The sequence below is a fragment of the Quercus lobata genome, chromosome 6, assembly GCF_001633185.2.
Source record: "Quercus lobata isolate SW786 chromosome 6, ValleyOak3.0 Primary Assembly, whole genome shotgun sequence".
NCBI classification, from domain to species: domain Eukaryota; kingdom Viridiplantae; phylum Streptophyta; class Magnoliopsida; order Fagales; family Fagaceae; genus Quercus; species Quercus lobata.
In genome coordinates, this window is record NC_044909.1 from 22,423,018 (window position 1) to 22,441,367 (window position 18,350).

General features: G+C 35.5%; 3 protein-coding genes and 1 pseudogene across 3 annotated transcripts; 1 reads left to right on the forward strand and 3 right to left on the reverse strand.

The window, feature by feature from the left end:
• Positions 1-503: 503 nt before the first annotated feature.
• On the reverse strand, positions 504-1,439 carry LOC115949990 (annotated as a pseudogene).
• Positions 1,440-2,308: 869 nt separating this feature from the next.
• LOC115949991 (uncharacterized mitochondrial protein AtMg00810-like) lies at positions 2,309-3,649 on the reverse strand. Its single transcript, XM_031067245.1, has one exon. It carries the CDS (start codon positions 3,647-3,649, stop codon positions 2,309-2,311), a length of 1,341 nt encoding a protein of 446 aa, XP_030923105.1.
• A 4,697-nt stretch (positions 3,650-8,346) lies between these two features.
• On the reverse strand, positions 8,347-9,713 carry LOC115994124 (glutathione transferase GST 23-like). The gene is made up of 2 exons (XM_031118155.1): positions 9,402-9,713; positions 8,347-8,761 (listed from the first exon to the last, which is right to left on the reverse strand). Exons 1-2 carry the CDS (start codon positions 9,711-9,713, stop codon positions 8,408-8,410), a joined length of 666 nt encoding a protein of 221 aa, XP_030974015.1. The 3' UTR covers positions 8,347-8,407.
• Positions 9,714-17,237: 7,524 nt separating this feature from the next.
• Positions 17,238-18,350, forward strand: LOC115949992. Its single transcript, XM_031067246.1, has one exon. The coding sequence runs from the start codon at positions 17,238-17,240 to the stop codon at positions 18,348-18,350; it is 1,113 nt and encodes a 370-aa protein (XP_030923106.1).

An 18,350-nucleotide genomic window follows, 5' to 3' on the forward strand; every position in this document is an offset into this window, starting at 1 on the left:
TCACGTGGCTACTTTGCGGGTTAGCTTCTCGTGAGCTTTTTGCGAAATCCACTTGATCTTCAATTAAGCTTGAGTCTTCATCAACTTAATACTAAACTCAATACACTAAAATCTCACAAAATACAAGGAACAAAATTAAAGCAATTACAACACTTTTTGTCATGGAATAAAACCAACACAAAATATAGTTGTAAATCACAACTTTACACGAGAGATGGCGGGTTGGGCTTGACATCAAGTTGTATTCATTTGAAATGGGACCGAGCGCTCTAGATGCTAGTGAATCCAAAATTGTAAAGCCGTTTTGTGGGTGCACCCAATTATACATCAGTGTAATGACTTACTAATAATAACCTCTCGCTACACTGACAATAACCATTAACCTCTCGTTATTGATTATCAAAAAAAAAAAAAAAAAAAAAAAACCTCTTTGCTATTATTCAAAATAACAGTACAGACACACACACAAAGTAAATCACTGAGATGCTGACAACATTTCTATACTACTCTTCTTGAAAAAGAACAACATTTTCTTTGATTATAGGAACTTCCTCAAAATTCTCTTTCCATGCGTGCAAGCGGGGCAATGCATGGGCTTCCAGCACTTTTACTTCAATTATTTCTTCAATGACACCAAACCAGTGTGCAATTGTTCCAAATGCTATGTCCTCTATACCAATTCTGTCTCCCCCAAAAAATTTATTCTCACCTAGGCCCTGCTCTTCCATAATTTTTAGCATTTCCAAACTGTCCTTCAGGGCCTTCTTTTGCTTCTCGCCATTGGATCGAAATACTGACAAAATTGCTGCTGGAGCCTATCAAAGTTTAAGACGTAATGAGTACTAGGTTGTTTTTATTAAATGAAACCTGGCTTGGTTTTTTCTTAGGTATTGAATTTTATTTTTCTAATTTCGCCTGTGTTAATGTCTAGTGTCAATTTTTTTCCCCTAACCGGTCTCAACCCCAAAATTAAAAAGGGACTGTGACAGATTGATGGCCAATGTAAAAGTTTAATCACTTTTTAGGAATGGAATAGATGTAAATGATTTCCATTTACTTCTTGAGGATTTGTACCCAAAGATAACTGTCCTTAGTTTTGCAAACATGAAAAAAAAAAAAAAACAGATTATACCTTCTCTTCAATAAAATTAACCCAAAATTGAGCCTTGGCTCTCTCGTAAGGGTCAGTTGGCAGCAAGGGAGTCAGTGGCCATGTCTGTTCAATATATTGAACGATTATCATGGACTCGCAAATTGTTTTTCCACCATGAACAAGTACTGGGATTTTCTTGTGCACAGGATTACTGTAGAAGCAGAGGACTTTTGTTGGACAGATCTTCTTCAATGTATTCATATAATATGCCCTTTAGTTTCAAAGTCCATATCACTCTGTAAACAGATGGACTAGACCATCTTCCATGTAGCTTCACCTCAGCCATGTCTGAGAGAGCAATGTGATTACCCAACGAAGTCAATTTTATAGTGGCCAATGTAGTCCACTTCTTGCTTGGGCAATAAGCACAAGCTTTGGCATGATTAAACAATTACAATCTCCATTAAAAAATTCATTAGCCCTCATATACTTGGGCAATAAGCATAAGCTATCCAATGTAGTCTATATCTTGCTTTGGGCATAATTAAACAATTACATTGATCTGGATTAAAAAAAATTAAATAGCACTCATTGCTGGCCTAGGCTATTCAAGGAAATCCTCGGCATTCGTGATGCATCTCAATCAATTGGATTTCACCAAGGCCCTTCTTTGTCTTTGAAGCTCAAGTAAGATGCATCCAATTGACTGAGATGCATCATGAATGACGCCAATTTTGTTGAACAAGTCAACAACCTATGCCAACAATGAAGACTGATTAATTATTAACAATTAAGCTCACGAGCATCGCAGAGTTGAAGCTGCATGGAATGGAAGTGAGGAGAGAAACAATGTCGCATTGACGACTTGAATTGGTATCAGCTTCTGCTCAAGTACTTCAAGCCTGTACAAGAAACGGTGTCATATGGTGTACAGATTCAAGAAACGGTGTCACTCTATCACGAATTCAGAAATTGAAAACTGTATATTTCATCTTATTAATTCTGGAATACAATCAATACATATATATACTGGTTTATGCAGGTGTGAACACATAAACTAACAAACTAACAGAACTAACAAACTATTACACGTGCAAGCTACAGGCCTTAAGTAACTTCCTACATGCTAACACTTAAGTGAATACTTGAATAGGCTAAACTACAAGTCGTGTATACATCAACCTTCACTTATGCAGCCTTGCCGTTTATGCTCTGTTACAGAATCACCAGCTCTGTGAGTGAGTCTTTGATCTTTTGTGTTGCTGGATGCTTCTCTGCTCTTGCCACTAGTCTTGGTAACTTCATCCTTAGATTCTGATACTCCCCCTCAAGAGCAGCAGGTGCATGTATATTAATCATCCCCATTTTACAACTAAGAATGGAAAATTGATTATAATTCAGAGCTTTAGTGAGCAGATCAGCCAACACCTTATTCCTTACCACATGACAATCTATTTCTATATGTTTTGTCCTCTCATGGAAGACTGGATTGGAACCAATGTGCAATGCAGCTTGGCTGTCACAGAACAATAAGGCCTCCTTGTCATGATTCACACCAATATCTTTGAGAAAATACAGAATCCACACTATTTCACATGTTGCTACCGCCATGGACCTGTATTCAGCCTCAGCTGATGATCTTGACACTGTTGACTGCTTCTTGGATTTCCAAGATATTAAAGAATCACCAATGAAGATGCTATAGCCAGTCACGGATCTCCTAGTGTTAGGACATGCAGCCCAATCTGCATCTGCAAATCCTTTCAAATGCAAGTCTGTGTTGGAAGAAAACATAAGTCCTTTGCTCGGTTCACCTTTCAAATACTGCAACACTCTATGTGCTGCATCCAAATGTGGTCTCCTTGGCTTGGACATAAACTGACTGAGTTTATGGACAGCAAATGTGATGTCAGGTCTTGTGATTGTTAAGTACAAGAGCCTGCCCACAAGCCTTCTGTAATGACTGGGATCTTTAAGCTCTTCTCCTTCAAACTTGCTAAGTCTTAAGTTGTGCTCCATAGGGGTCTTAGCACACTTACAGCCCAGTAGACCAGCATCATTGAGCAGCTCAAGGGTGTATTTCCGTTGACAAAGGGCAATTCCTTTGTCTGATCTTGCAACTTCCAAACCAAGGAAATATTTCAAATTACCCAAATCCTTAAGCTTGAACTTATTATCCAGCATGATTTTAAACTTGTCCACTTCAGCCTTGTCATTGCAAGCTATCAAAACATCATCTACATAGACTAAGAGAATCATGAAAATGTTGTCATGTCTTCTAGTAAATAAAGAGTAGTCAGCCTTGGATTGAATGAAACCAAGCTGAATTAGAGTGTTTGAAAACTTGGCAAACCATTGCCTAGAAGCTTGCTTGAAACCATAAATGGATTTGTTGAGCTTACAAACAACCTCCCCCTGGCTGTGAAACCCCTGTGGAAGAGCCATATACACCTTTTCATCCAAATGTCCATGAAGAAAAGCATTATTGGCATCCAATTGACTAAGAGACCAACCCTTAATGGCAGCAACAGCAAGAAGAACCTTGACAGACACCATTTTAGCTACTGGAGAGAAGGTTTCAAAGTAATCAATGCCTTCCTTTTGGGTGAAGCCTTTAGCCACCAACCTAGCTTTGTATCTCTCAATGGTTTCATCAGCCTTATACTTGATTTTGTACACCCATTTGCAGCCAATGGACCTCTTACCAGGAGGTAAGGGTGTCAAGGTCTAAGTATGGTTAGCCTCAAGTGCTGCTATTTCAGCTGCCATGGCAGCTTGCCATTGGGGATCAGAGACAGCTTGATAGTAAAACTGAGGTTCAACAAGTGAAGAAATGGCACAACAGAAGGTCTTATAGGAAGAAGAAAGATGCTGATACTACACATGAGAAGAAAGAGGGTGAGATGTACCTGACTGGGAAGAAGACAAGGGCTGGACAGAAGTGACATTATTGCAGTGGAACTCTTGTAAGTATGAAGGTTTTTTAATGGATCTAGTAGACTTTCTAAGGGGAATAGGATCTGCAATAGGATCAAGGGGAGCTTCTGGGACATCATCAAGTAAGTCATTATCAATATTATGATGAACTTGAGTGATAGAATAAGGAGAAAAGGCAGAAGTGGCAGGTTGAAACAGAAAAGCCTCATCATGTAAGGGAGGAACAGGTGAAGCACATGGCAAGGGCAAAGAATTGAGAGGAATGGAACTATTGGAAGAAGACACAAAAGGGAATACAGATTCATGAAAGATAACATCCTTGGATACAAATACAACATGAGAATCAAGGTCATAAAGCTTATAACCTTTGACATTACAAGGGTAGCCAAGGAAAACACATTTTCTTGCCCTTGGTGAAAATTTGTTTCTGGGATGAACAATGGTAGAGGCAAAACACAGGCAGCCAAAGACTTTGAGATGATTGTACTCAGGGGGCTTATGGAATAAGAGCTCAAAAGGTGTTTTATCATGTAGCAAGGGAGAAGGAAGCCTATTGATGAGGTATGCAGCAGTCAAAACACAATCACCCCAAAAAGACAAGGGAACTTGGGATTGAATTTGTAAAGCCCTAGTAATGGAGAGTAGATGCTGGTGTTTTCTCTCTACAACAGAGTTTTGTTGTGGGGTATAGACACAACTAGTTTGATGGATAATGCCATGTGAACTAAGAAAATCAGTCATGGAAAACTCTTTGGCATTGTCAGTCCTAATGGCTTTAATGTGTTGACCAAATTGTGTAACAATCATAGCATAAAAGGATTGAAATAAAGGTCTGACATCAGATTTGGATTTCATAAGAAAAAGCCAAGTGGCTTGGGTTGCATCATCCACAATGGTCAAGAAATATTTGTGGCCATCCAAAGTAGATACTGAATAAGGTCCCCAAACATCCATATGAACTAAATCAAAAGCACATGCACAGATTTTATTATTGAAAGGAAATGGTAATCTTTTAAGCTTGGCCATAGGACAAATATGACAAGTCTTATTACAAAGAAATTGTAAAGAAGGAAGACTAGGACCTAAAGCTTTAAGCTTCATATCTGAAGGATGTCCTAATCTGGCATGCCAAAGAGAGGATGATGCAGAACCTGCAGAAGTTGCTGCAGAAAAAGGAGGAAAAGAGAAAGTGGACTTATGATTGCTAAAGTAATCAGCAAGGGAAGAAGGAGGAATGTGTTGGAGACTATCACACTGCAACAAATACAAGCCATCAACAGCCTTGCCCATCCCAATCGTTTTCCAAGGTAAAAGGTCCTGAATAAAACAGTAATTGGAGAGGAAAACAAGGCAATAAGGCTGAGATAATGTGAGTGTACTAACAGATAATAGATTGAAACTAAATGAGGGAACACAAAGAACATTAGTAAGTGTAAGTGAAGGGGAAAGAATGACAGTGCCAACATGAGTGACTTGAGCTGATTCCCCATTAGGCAAGTGGACCAAGGATTGTATAGTAGTAGTGATTGAAGTCAATAGATCAACTGAGCAAACAAAATGGTCAGTAGCCCCAGTATCTAACACCCATGTCCATTGATCATAGATTCTTCTATTCACTACTTGTGCAGAGAAGACACTATGAGATAAGTCAATACCTGACATTGGAGCAATGATAGATGTAGAAGATGATGCTACATTTGCCATTGAAGCATCCCTGACTGGAGCAGAAGGTAGAGTGGATGAAGTGGAAGCCCCAAATAAAGCATGAAGTTGCTGATACTGTTCAGGAGTGAAAACAGACTGATGATGCATTGGTGAAGCAATTGGAGCAGGAGCAACTAGCATATCTGAAGACACCTGATGAGCCATAAACCGCTTGTTCTTGAACTTGAAACCTGGTGGAAAACCATGCTTTCTATAGCATTTGTCCACTGTATGACCAGTCTTGCCACAATGTGTGCAAGTTGGTCTTTCCTTTCCTTTCCCAACAGCACCACCAAGAAATGAACCAAGATGTTCATTGGTCAATTTAGCAGCTAAAGCAGTAGAATCAACCTTGACAAAAGCTGAATTAGGTACTGATCTTTGTGTCTCTTCTTGAATTAGCAAAGAGTACACCTTACTAAGGGGTGGAATTGGATCCATAAGCAGAACCTGAGATCGAACTTGGGAGAAAGAATCATTCAATCCCATGAGAAATTTCATGATAGATTCTCTCATTTGTAAATCAGTGAGTTTCTTGTTGACATTGCAAATGCATTTACCACATGTGCAAGTAGGAAACGGACTGAGGCTCTGTAATTGATCCCAAAACACCTTTAGTTGAATAAAGAAGTCAGTGATAGACAATTCACCTTGATGAAGCTCAGCTATGTCCTTTTGAAGATTGAAAACTCTAGGTCCATTCGTTTGAGCAAAACGATTCTTCAAGTCATTCCAAATTTCTAGGGCAGTATCTTCATAAATGATGCTTGATTGGAGCTTTGGTGATACTGAATTGGTTAGCCATGTCCCAACCATATTATCACATCTTATCCATGCTTGCACATTCGAAGGAGTTGATACCAATGGTGATGAAAGAGTCAAGGTTCCATCAATAAACTCTAGTTTGTTCTTGGTGAGTAAAGCTTTTCTAACTGCACGAGCCCAAGCTGCATAATTTTCACCACCTAACAATGGCTGTGTAACTAGGACTAGACTTGGATTCTCTGCATGATGTAAAAACAGAGGGTTATCCATAGGGTTGTCCATTGAAGAAGAAGATGGATTCACAGATGTGGAAGCATCTGTAGAATCATTTGTATTTGTAGCAGAAGTCATAGATGACAATTGGCGATTGAAGAATCAACCTCAATTTCCAGAAGACAAAAATTTTCTCAAGAACAGAGAGAAATTTTCTCGGAAAATTGAGAAAGACAAGAAAGAGAAATGCAAAAAAAAAATCCTATAGGAATTTAGGAATTTTGCTCTAATACCATATCACGAATTCAGAAATTGAAAACTGTATATTTCATCTTATTTATTCTGGAATACAATCAATACATATATATACTGGTTTATGCAGGTGTGAACACATAAACTAACTAACTAACAGAACTAACAAACTATTACACGTGCAAGCTACAGGTCTTAACTAACTTCCCACGTGCTAACACTTAAGTGAATACTTGAATAGGCTAAACTACAAGTCGTGTATACATCAACCTTCACTTATGCAGCCTTGCCGTTTATGCTCTGTTACAGAATCACCAGCTCTGTGAGTGAGTCTTTGATCTTTTGTGTTGCTGGATGCTTCTCTGGATGCTTCTCTGCTCTTGCCACTAGTCTTGGTAACTTCATCCTTACTTAGATTCTGATACACTCTGTTAATTATAGTTACCCATGTGTTAATCTTCAGTTAGTTAGAGAATTTGTTTGTTATACTTAGACGAAACGGTTAGTTGGTTTTTTTCCTTCTCTTTCTCTGCTCTGTGGCTATAAAAGCCTAAGTCCAGCACAGAATTCATTAAGTTGCAATTACATTTTTTCTTGCATTTCTCTCTGTGAGATATTTTCCACTTTTCATAGTTTCTTGCAAACCCCTCAATTTTAGAGCCCATATCACTGCATGACTGAAGGGGCTTGGCCTGAATAAGCTTCACTTCTTTCATTAGTAGTGACTAATCAGGGATCAAGTTAGTAAGTCTAGTACACCAAGGTACCAACAACCGTATTTTCTTTCTTGGCAATAAGTTTTTTTGCTAGCTTGACACACGGATACACATTTTCTTTTCCTTCTTGTTTAGATTTGAAATAATGCCTTTTTTTATTACTTTGGAATTATGCTGTCTTTGTTTCTCAAAAAAGAGTAGTGCCGTCCTTAAAAAAAAAAAAAAAGAGTAGTGCCGCATTACAACATTTTCACAACAAAGATTATTAGGTGGCAATTGGTTTTATTTGGATCCATTACTTAAATCATTTATTTACTTACTGCTAACTGTTTATCTTCTACGATTTATTATGGAATTGTTGTATTCCTAGCTTTATTCTTTAGAGAAATAATGTGCATTTATCAAGTGGTCCAATTTTGTTAAGATTTAAATGGAGGAAATTGACTTAATTCTCAATGTTGATGAATTAAATTGATAAAGTTAATAGTTGGAGAAATAAATTTAATTTTGGCCAATCACTGAAAGATCAAATTAGTAATTTAACTTCTATTTTTAGTGACAACTATAGAAGTATAAGCAAGGAAGAGTCTTCCTTATTCTTGCAAATTGTAGTACAGATACACCCTAGACATAGAAAGGAGCTGAATACAATCATAGTTCACTCCCACTTCAAATTCCTTAATTATATTAGGAGTAGTTCAAAGTAGAAAGAAACCAGCTCTAAAAGTCACTTAGATGCCAAGTACATTTCTCTAATCCCCTTTAACTGGACCAACATTTTATCACGATCAGGAAGGTTGTCTTTGATTACAGGAACTTCCTTGAAGTTCTTTGTCCATGCATGCAAGCGAGGGAAGGCATTGGGTTGAAGCAATTCCAATCCAAGTGTTTCTTCAATGACACCCAGCCAGTGAGAAAATGCTCCAAATGCTATGTCCACTATGCCAATTTTGTCTCCACCGAAAAATGTCTTCTCACCTAGTCCATGCTCTTCCACAATTTTCAGCATTTCCAAACTCTCTTTAATGGCCTTCTCATGCTCCTCACCACTGACTCGGAATAATGACCCAACAATTGAACCCTATCAAAATTTAAGAGTATTAAGTTATATCAGTTAAATAAAACTATTGGTTTTGTTATTCCTTAGGTAATGTTTTCTATTACTTGGGTTCCAATTAGTCTATACTAACTTGCCCAAGTTGCATAATTAGTGGTTATGTACCGGTTGTCATTCATATGAGACTCCTATTTATGATCCTATTTAATTTGAGAAATCACGGACATTAAACTTGGCCACAATATTGATACTGATTCTTAAGTCAAAGGTGCTTTGAGGGTTTTTTTTTAAAATTTATTTTCTATAATACAATAGTTGAGAAAATATGGATTTTAATTTTAGATGTTTCCATTGAAAATATTAAAAGATATTGATTAGTTAAACTACAAAATTCTTGACAAAACTTTAGAGACGAATTAAACTAAAAAGCAATCTCATTAAGTTTGAGAGTTAATTAGGGATATCTATATAAAATGAAATGTCAAACAAGCATTTAGAAAATGATTTTCTCTTTGCTAGAAACAAGAAAAAATCCTTAATTTCGCAAAAATAGGAAACTAAATACGAGCTGACCATTGACTTTAGGCATTTCGATTCATTGTGTTGAACAAACTGTATTTACATGTAGATATAAAAGTGAATTGAGACAAATAAATATGCACACCTTGTCTTCAGCAAATTTGACCCAAAACCGAGCCATGGCTTTCTCATAAGGGTCAGTGGGCAGCAAGGGGTTGTGAGGCCACGTCTGGTCAATATACTCAACAATAATCATAGACTCACAAACTGGTTTTCCACCATGAACAAGTACTGGGATTTTCTTGTTAACGGGATTGTACTGTTGAAGCAGAGGACTTTTCTTGAAAAGATCTTCTTCAACGTATTCATATGGGACGCCTTTCAGTTTCAACGCCCATATCACTCGATAAGCAAATGGACTAGACCATGTTCCATGTAGCTTCACCTGATCAGCCATGCTTGATTGATTACCTTTGCATAAATAAAAAGTCATTTTTATAGGGGCCAATTTGGTCCACCTATTGTTTGGGCAGCAAGCTTGGGTATGAATGGATGATTAAACAATTACAACTTCAATTAAACAATTAATTAATAGCGATAATTGCTGGCATAACGTACAGTTGTTCAAATGCAACTGGTGTCATTGGTGAGGCATATTTGACTTCAAATTAAAACAATTGATCAATTGCATATATATTTCTTCTTCTTCTTCTTCTTTTTTGTTGGTCCAGTTAAGTTACGGGCAAATCTTAGCCCCACTTTATTTAAAGAGAAAACAGCCACTTCTATAAGAGTAAGAAAAATAAATAAATAAATAAATAAATTTTATATGAGAAGTTAATATTTTATTAATGAGACAAAATGCATATAAAGAAGTTAATTTATTTATTACTAAAAAAGAGATGAAAGTTTGGTGTGTATGCTACTACATTTTTTTAGTTTGGTTCAGCTTTTCAAAAAGTGTGGTATGAAACTGAGTTTTTTTAAAAATGCATACACCAATAAAAAGTGGCGTGCCCCTATCAATTAGGCCTTCATGACTTTAGGTAAGAACTCTAGAAATGTGACAATTGCAACTTTAACTCTTTTCTTTCAAGTGATTTTGTGTGCAGTGACCATTTTCAAACTAATTAAAGGTAAATAACAGAAGTCAAAGAATCAATAAAAAGAAAAAACCGTGTGATTTAAAGAGGAAATTCATTGTAAAAACAAGGAAGAGGATAAGGGTTACTGTATGGAGGCCATTACCTCCTTCCTTACCACTTTTGGATGAACAAGGAAATGATGAGAGTGTATGAGTGGAATCTTTTGGTTAATAGTTGATGAAATGGAGAAGTGTTGTGTGGGGATTCATTATGGGGTTAGTGAATGTTATGGCCAACTTATTATTATTGAGAAATAATGTTATGGCCAACTAATTGGCAAGAATCAATTACCACGTGGGAATCGAGTGATATTAAGATTTTTATCTGCTTTATGTTGGAAAATCTGGGTGTGGGCTTGAGGCTTGCTGTAGAGAGGGAAAATTCCTGACCTATTACAAGCTAACACGTCATACTACCAAGTTCACAAAATACAGCCAATTACAAAACGCCACGTGTTGCTGCTAGGTTTTGCTATCACTACTCAAAAACCAATAGAAATTTGCCAAGTGTCATGCAAGAATCAATCATGCATCATCACATGTAAGCGATGACATGTGCAACCCAACGTGTGTAAGCGATGACATAAGCAGTCCAGCACGTGTAAACGATGACATGTACAACCTAGCGCGTGTAAGCGATGACATAAGCGGACCAATCAGGCTGTGACATGTGTCACCAATTAGACTTTGCCACGTGTCGCTCACCCACCCCCAAACTCCTATAAATAGAAGCCTTCCTAAAGCATTTAAAGAGAACCAAGCCATCTAGAGCACAAGCAGCATTAGAGAAGATTCAGAAGCATCAGAAGTATAGAAGTTCTGCAGGAATCAAGCCTCAAAGCCTTCAAGAACTTCAAGAACTTCAACCTCAAAATCGAAAGACACTCGAAGCAGAATCATCCAAACTATTTTCCTAGATCCTAAAGTTTGCTGGAATCAAGCTCAAAAGCCTCCAGAAACATCAACAAATCACAAATCAGTGAAGCTCTACGGATTCAAGCCTCTAAAGCCCCGAAAAACTTCCACCACAAACTTTCGAAGACGAAGAATGCATGAAGAACACGAAGAACGTGAAGAACAAAGGATTTCTAACAAGCTCATAGCCAAAGATTCTTTGTAATTCCGTTTCAACAATCTTCAATTCATCCCTCAACCAAATTGAAGGATATTTTGTGTTCGAATCAAAATCACGTTACCACAATTCTAATCAATAAGTCTTTCAAGGAGATTGAATTAGAGGATCACTCTTTTGTAATCAAAGAGAATTGTACCACACAATCATTAATACAAATTTGCATTTGTGAAACTATTTTACTTGTTTGATTTATTTCGAATTGAGAAATTTAGTCGTCCACACTTGCATAATGGACTGTTAGGTTTGACATCGATCAAGTTGTTTTCATTTTATTATCAATTGTGACTTTTCATCATAGGGACTAATCATTCTGTATATTAGCTGCTATAGAATGGGTTGTTTACAGCTTTTGTTGCACCCAATTATACATCAATGTAAATAACTTAAATAGCGTACAAAATAACAATTTTTTTCCTTATGAATTTGAGATGATTAAGAAAGCTTTGTATTGTATTAGTTAAGTAAATTAGGATATCAACACTAGAGGCTAGCAACACTAAATCATCACCTTAGCTTCTATTATTTGTATTTTTTTTCTTTTGAAAATATCATACAATGTAAATAACTTTTCCATGATCTACAAATCTAATAAAAGTTATTCATCCTATATCTACATAACAATTCAAATAATTTCTTGACTTAATTGTAAAGTTATGATACCTTATCCTATATAAAAATTATTGTTTTAATTTTCATTCCATTCTATTATTTATTTAATTAATTTTAAAATGCTTCATTATTTCCCTATCTTATAAATATATATTGTACTAAAAATTAGTCCCAAACAAAGCCAAAAAAAAAACCCCACAAATCACAATAAAATTAATCTTAATAAGTTATTGAACAAAGTCACAACAATATTAATTTAAATATTTTCTTTTATACAAAACATTGAAACTAATGCTAATAAGTCAATACTCTAAAAGGATTAGGAGGAACAAACAAACAAAGTTTCTTTCCAAACTAGTTTAGAGAGAAATCTTTCAAACTTATCATATATTTTTATATTTAGTGTAAATTTTGAAAATCTAACCATTGAATTTCATATTCTTATTATATCCTTCGTGTTTGCAAAATTTCAAGAAGATCAAAAATCAATTGCTATGTCATCAAACAAATGTTAAAATTTCAAGTTTTTGTGTTTTAAAATTGTGTATAAAAAATAAGTTTATTGATCAAATAGTATATAACATTTGATTTGAATGGAATTTGATATGCATGTTAAGAACATAAGGAACATGAAATTCAACGGTTAGATTTTCAAAATTCACACCCAAAAAAGAAATATATGATAAGTTTGAAGGGTTTCTCCCGGACAAAATGGGCTTCTGCCCTTTTCCACAAAACTAATTAGCCTTTTGCCCTTCTTCCCAAACTAAATAGGGAAATGCCCCTCTTTTGAAACTCGATTTTTTCAAAATCGAGTTAAACCCTATAGTGACGTTTTTAAGGACCTATAGTGGCGTTTCGTAACTTGATATCCATAAAATCGAGTTATAGGCAATTTTATTGCCTATAACTCGATTTTGTGAATATCAAGTTATAAAACGTCACTATAGGTTCTTAAAACGTCACTATAAGTCCTTAAAAATGTCACTATAGGGTTTTAGAAAATTTTTTTTTTTAACTCAATTTTGAGAAAGTCGAGTTTCAAAAGAGGGGTATTTCCCTATTTAGTTTGAGAAGAAGGGCAAAAGGCTAATTAGTTTTGTGGAAAAGGGCAAAAGCCCATTTTGTCCGGTTTCTCCCTAAATTAGTTTGGGGAGAAACTTTGTTTCGGAACAAACATAGGATATTGACGTGCTATTTTGATTCTCCTCTATCTTTTAGCTATAAATCTTTTATGGGTCCTAGTGATTTTATTAGAAATTATACTCATTTAGAGTAAGTTTGGAGTTTCTTTTATTAGACTTCTAGAAAACAGAAAGAAGTTGCTTTTAACAAATCTGTCAGTGTACAAGCCGAATGGTGGATTACACAACAAATAACGAGTGTTTAAACCAAAATTTTTTGTAAGTGAACTGAAAAGATGATGGTGAGCTCATCAAATTAATAATACAACCATTGGTTAAACCAATGACATGACACATCTATTATAATTAAATAAAATTAATAATACTATAATCCTAATGTGTAAAGACATTTATTTATTTATAAACCCTAATGAGTAAATACATAGATTATGTTCGTTAAATGATATAAAAATTTGAATAAATAAATAATTTTTAATATTCATGCATCTATGTCTAACATACATTTTGTTTAATGGGAAATAATAGTTCAACCAAGTACTTGATAGAAAATTAGAAGTCAAATGTCCTAGGCCAGGGTTTGGAATCTGGATACAACAATTTAAGAACTGCAACAAAAATATTTTCTCAAAAAAAAAAAAACATAAATAAGTTCTTAAAATGAAAATAACAAAGCAATACTATAAGAACTGCTTAATTGAGGCAGTGTCTAAAAATGGAGACTTTAAGCACAACATCATCCCTCTTGATCAACTAGAAGACACAAGTATCTCCTACTTGGAGATTATTTTCCTTTGCAAATGCAGCCCAACCAGCAGAAAATGAAACTTGTACCTTTCCAGAAATCGCAAACCTCACCTCCGATGATCGATCACCAACTTTAAGCATCACATATTGTCCATTTTGAATATAGTTTCTCTTAATAAAGTGGACTGGTATTCTCTGCAAAAAATAGATATTATTATATACATTAGTACTATATATAAGCAAAACCTTGACAAGGTTGCTCTAGTATGCATTCTTTGAATTAAAAGCTTACCGAGTCATATGCTTGAACGAAAGATGGCTGCATGACCACCATGAAATAAGGATTTTTCGATTTGAAGGCACTTGCTACTTTCTTAAGAGCTTTTGCTTTGTCTTTCCTAGTCAATTTTCGGATCCTTATACGAACGTTAGATTTCTAGCTCACAATTCTTGCACTTGTATAAGTACTTTTCATTTTCATGTGAGGTCACCCACGACATGGTAAGACCGTAAGAATGATGTATCCCTTGGCTTTGGGTGTAGGGGCAAGTTAGCTAAGATTTGAACAGAACTATCACTCTCATCATTATCTTCCATATTAGGAACTTCATATTTTTCATCAAACTTATCAGAAACAGAATGAAGAAATTATGTATGTATGATTAATTAGCAAAAGCAAGATTACAATCTCTTATATACAACTCAGAGCAAGCCTAACTAACTAAAAACTACTAACAGACTGAAATTAACTCTCACACGTGAGTATACAGCCACAATTAACACTCCCACGTGCAATCACTTACAAAATAAAACAATCACTAAGCTACAGGTTGTATTTACAGTACAAACACTAGCTAAAGTCGTTTATGCAGCTTTTATTCAATGTTTGTTGATTTTGAACCAGCTCCACCTTCTGCTCTTGCTTCTTCCCTGTGTTCAACACTCTGATAAAACTTACCATCCTCATGACCATGGGAGGCTATTGGAATGATAGTCTATTTCCATTGCAGTCTCATCAAATATGAAAATGGGGATTTCCCTCATATCTGAAAACTACAAAGTGTCCTTGCTTTAGAGAGTAACACTTAGCAAATTCTTTCCAACCCTTTTGTAACCAAACCTCATCATTGCATTTTGTCAATTCTACTTTCCATTTTGCATCATTTGGAAGCTTAAGAAATGTAGGGCTTGACAAATTTTCTCCGTATTTCCTTACAAACATTTTTGGAATCGTCTACAAATTAAGAATCTCTAGTTAATAATACATGCAAATGCAATACAAGCATTGTAATGTAAATACACACAAATCACATGTTTTTCAAGATTCGCAAATAATTATACCAAGGTGACCATCATATATACATTGTACAATCAGAATTAAACTAGTAGCTAGCTAGCCAATCAAGTCCATGTTTCTTAATTGACATTAGATTTCTTGACTCAAAAGGAGAGAGATATGTAAGTATTCTTACAAGCATTCCAACACGAAGATCAGTTTCATCGAGAATAATCTTGAAAAAATGCGAGTCCTTTCCAATAAGATCGGATGGGGCATTACCATGGTCTCTCTTCGATAAGTCATATTAGTTAAACTAGTGCTACACCATCTACGTTTGACTTTTGAGAGTAAAATACTAAAATGCATCATTAAGAATACTTATATCCAAGGAAAATATCAAAGTTATTATCAATTATATTACAAAAGCAGAAAAATTTAAAATTTAAAAATTAATGTAATAATTAATATAATTAATATCACATAAAAAATTAAACAAAAAAATAAATCAATTTAAATATACAATCATTTTTAATTTCAAGAACTTACAATTTATCATTTTGTATGGTTTGGTCACAATTTATAAATTTTCAATTACTATAATTGACCTCTAAGGTTTAGACTAAAAGTAAATTGAAAGTGTTCTACCCACGATACTCATTAAATATTTCATTTTAATTCATACTTTAAGATGTCAAATCCTACAATTGATAGTTTTTGTACAAAAGGACTAAGTCATACAGAATAAATTATCATTTTCTCTTTGATTTCTTATGGCATAGTGACCTAATATTAAATCACATAAAAAAAAAAGTAGAAATTTATCAATTATATAAAGTACAATAAAATGAGTGAATCGTACAACTACAGAAATAAGATCAATAGTACGTATTAGGTAAAGCATGCTTAAAGTTAACTTGTTTTGTTTCGATTGTTATCAGATAGGAAAATGTCAAATTTATTTTGGTAAAGGTTTTATTCTAAAAGAGAGTTCTTGGTTCACCATGCATGTCTTAGCCCAAAAATAATAAATAATAATAAATAAATAAAAAAAAAAAAAAAACACACAAACTCATACATGGGTTATAATTAGTCAAAATTATTTGGAAGTAGGCCGTGAAGAAATTTCAGGCCTTAGTCAAAATTTATTTTGTTATAGATCTTGTTCTAAGAGAATTTTTGGTTCCATTATCATTGAATGCTCACGAAAAAAAAAAAAATAGTCATACACTTATACATGGTTTACCGCTTTAGGATGTGTTTGAATACTGCTTATTTTACTGAAACTAAAAACTTATTGCTGAAAATGCTGTAGATAAATGTAAAAATTAGTTGAAATAGTACAGTAAGATCTATGAATAGTATCAAAAAGTACAATAGGACCCATGAATAGTAAGGAAAATAAGCTAAATAGTAAAATAATTTTAATTTTTTATCTCAATCTAAACGCACACTTAAGCAGTGTTTGGATATAGCTTATAACACCAGTGTCTTGCGTCTGGCTTTTTTTTTTTTTTTTTGGGAAGCGCATTTTGTGGCTGTCAGTGGGTCTCATGCATTGTTCACAAGACCCACAAACCTCTTTTTTCAACAAAATTTTTTATTAAAAATAGGTTCTACGGCACTATTCATACATTTAAAAATTATTTTGTTTCAGTATTTTCAGTTTTCAGTTTTCAGCAAAATAAGCGATATCCAAACGAACCTTTAGTCAAAATTACTTGAAAGTCGGATGTAAATAAACTTCAGGCCATAGTTAAAATTTGAAGAGAGGAAGCTTTGGCATTAATGGCTGGATCTTATTCTGACACGGATGACACCTTAATAGCTTAGATATAGGGTATAAGAAGTAACCAAACATTGGTTTCAAAAAAAAAGTATCATGTGGCATGAAACTGAAAAAGTGAATCATCATTAAAAAAGCCAGGATGACAAAAAACCGAGAGCTTTCACGAGAGGAGGAAGCGGAGCTATCCAGTAGTACTAAGAAGGTCAAAGAAGGATATCATGCTGATTTCAATGATGGAATTAGTGAAAGTGGGCAATCACAGGGTGGCCAGAACGTTTGGGGGGCGGGGAAAAAAACTTTCAAGGATAAGTTGATGGGTGAGATTCTAGGGGCCTATGTTGAGGCTTTTGATTTCTCGGAGCTATTGGATTTGGATGCGGACTCAGACGACGAGATGGAAGGCCTTCGTGAGGGTTTGGCAGCGATCAAACTCTCGAGAGAAACCAAAATCCGTATCAGAAAGCCGTGGTCCAATGCATTGATTATTAAGCTTTGTGGTAGACCAATACGTCTTAGTTTTCTTCAGAGTAAGCTTAACTTATTGTGGAAACCAGTTGGGTCCTTGGTGTGTGTGGACCTTGGTGAAGATTTTTTCTCAGTCAGGTTTTCTTTGAAAGAAGATATGGATGCTGTGCTTAAAAACGGGCCATGGTTTATTGGGGGACATTTCCTATCCATCAGGCCTTGGGAACCTTTTTTCAAACCAGCGAGTGCGAGTGTTTCGTCTATTGCAGTTTGGGTTAGGTTGCATGCTCTACCGTTGGAATTATATGAGATGGAGGTCCTCAAACAAATCGGAGAAGCTATAGGGAGAGTCTTGCGGATTGATTCGCATACTGCCATGGAGGCCAGAGGAAGATATGCTAGGTTATGTATTCAGTTAGATGTTACCAAGCCGCTTATTAATACTGTTCTCATTGGGAGGTTTGAGCAGCCCGTGGTCTATGAAGGGATACACAAGCTGTGTTTTTCCTGTGGGAGGATCGGGCATAGATTGGAGGCTTGCCCGCTCACTATTAAGAAACCAGAACCACCGGTCGAGGGTGGTCCGGTGAGTGCCGGAGAGAATACGCATGTTGTGCATGACTCGTACTGCTCTGGCACAGGTAGTGGAACGAATAAGGACAGTATAGCTGGCAGAGAGGAGGACGGGTACGGACCTTGGATGCTTGTGGCACGTAGGAAGGCTGGGCAGAAGAAAACAAATAATGCCGTTACTTCTGAGAATCATTCCAAGCATGGGCTGGGCTGA

Excerpts from the sequence above, each read along its gene's own strand:
- LOC115949991 (XM_031067245.1), bottom strand. The coding sequence starts at position 3,649 with ATGGTGTCTGTCAAGGTTCTTCTTGCTGTTGCTGCCATTAAGGGTTGG.
- LOC115994124 (XM_031118155.1), bottom strand. The coding sequence starts at position 9,713 with ATGGCTGATCAGGTGAAGCTACATGGAACATGGTCTAGTCCATTTGCT. Across the intron at positions 8,762-9,401 it reads TCAAATTTGCTGAAGACAAG|GGTTCAATTGTTGGGTCATT; the intron begins GTGTGCATATTT and ends AAATTTTGATAG.
- LOC115949992 (XM_031067246.1), top strand. The coding sequence starts at position 17,238 with ATGACAAAAAACCGAGAGCTTTCACGAGAGGAGGAAGCGGAGCTATCC.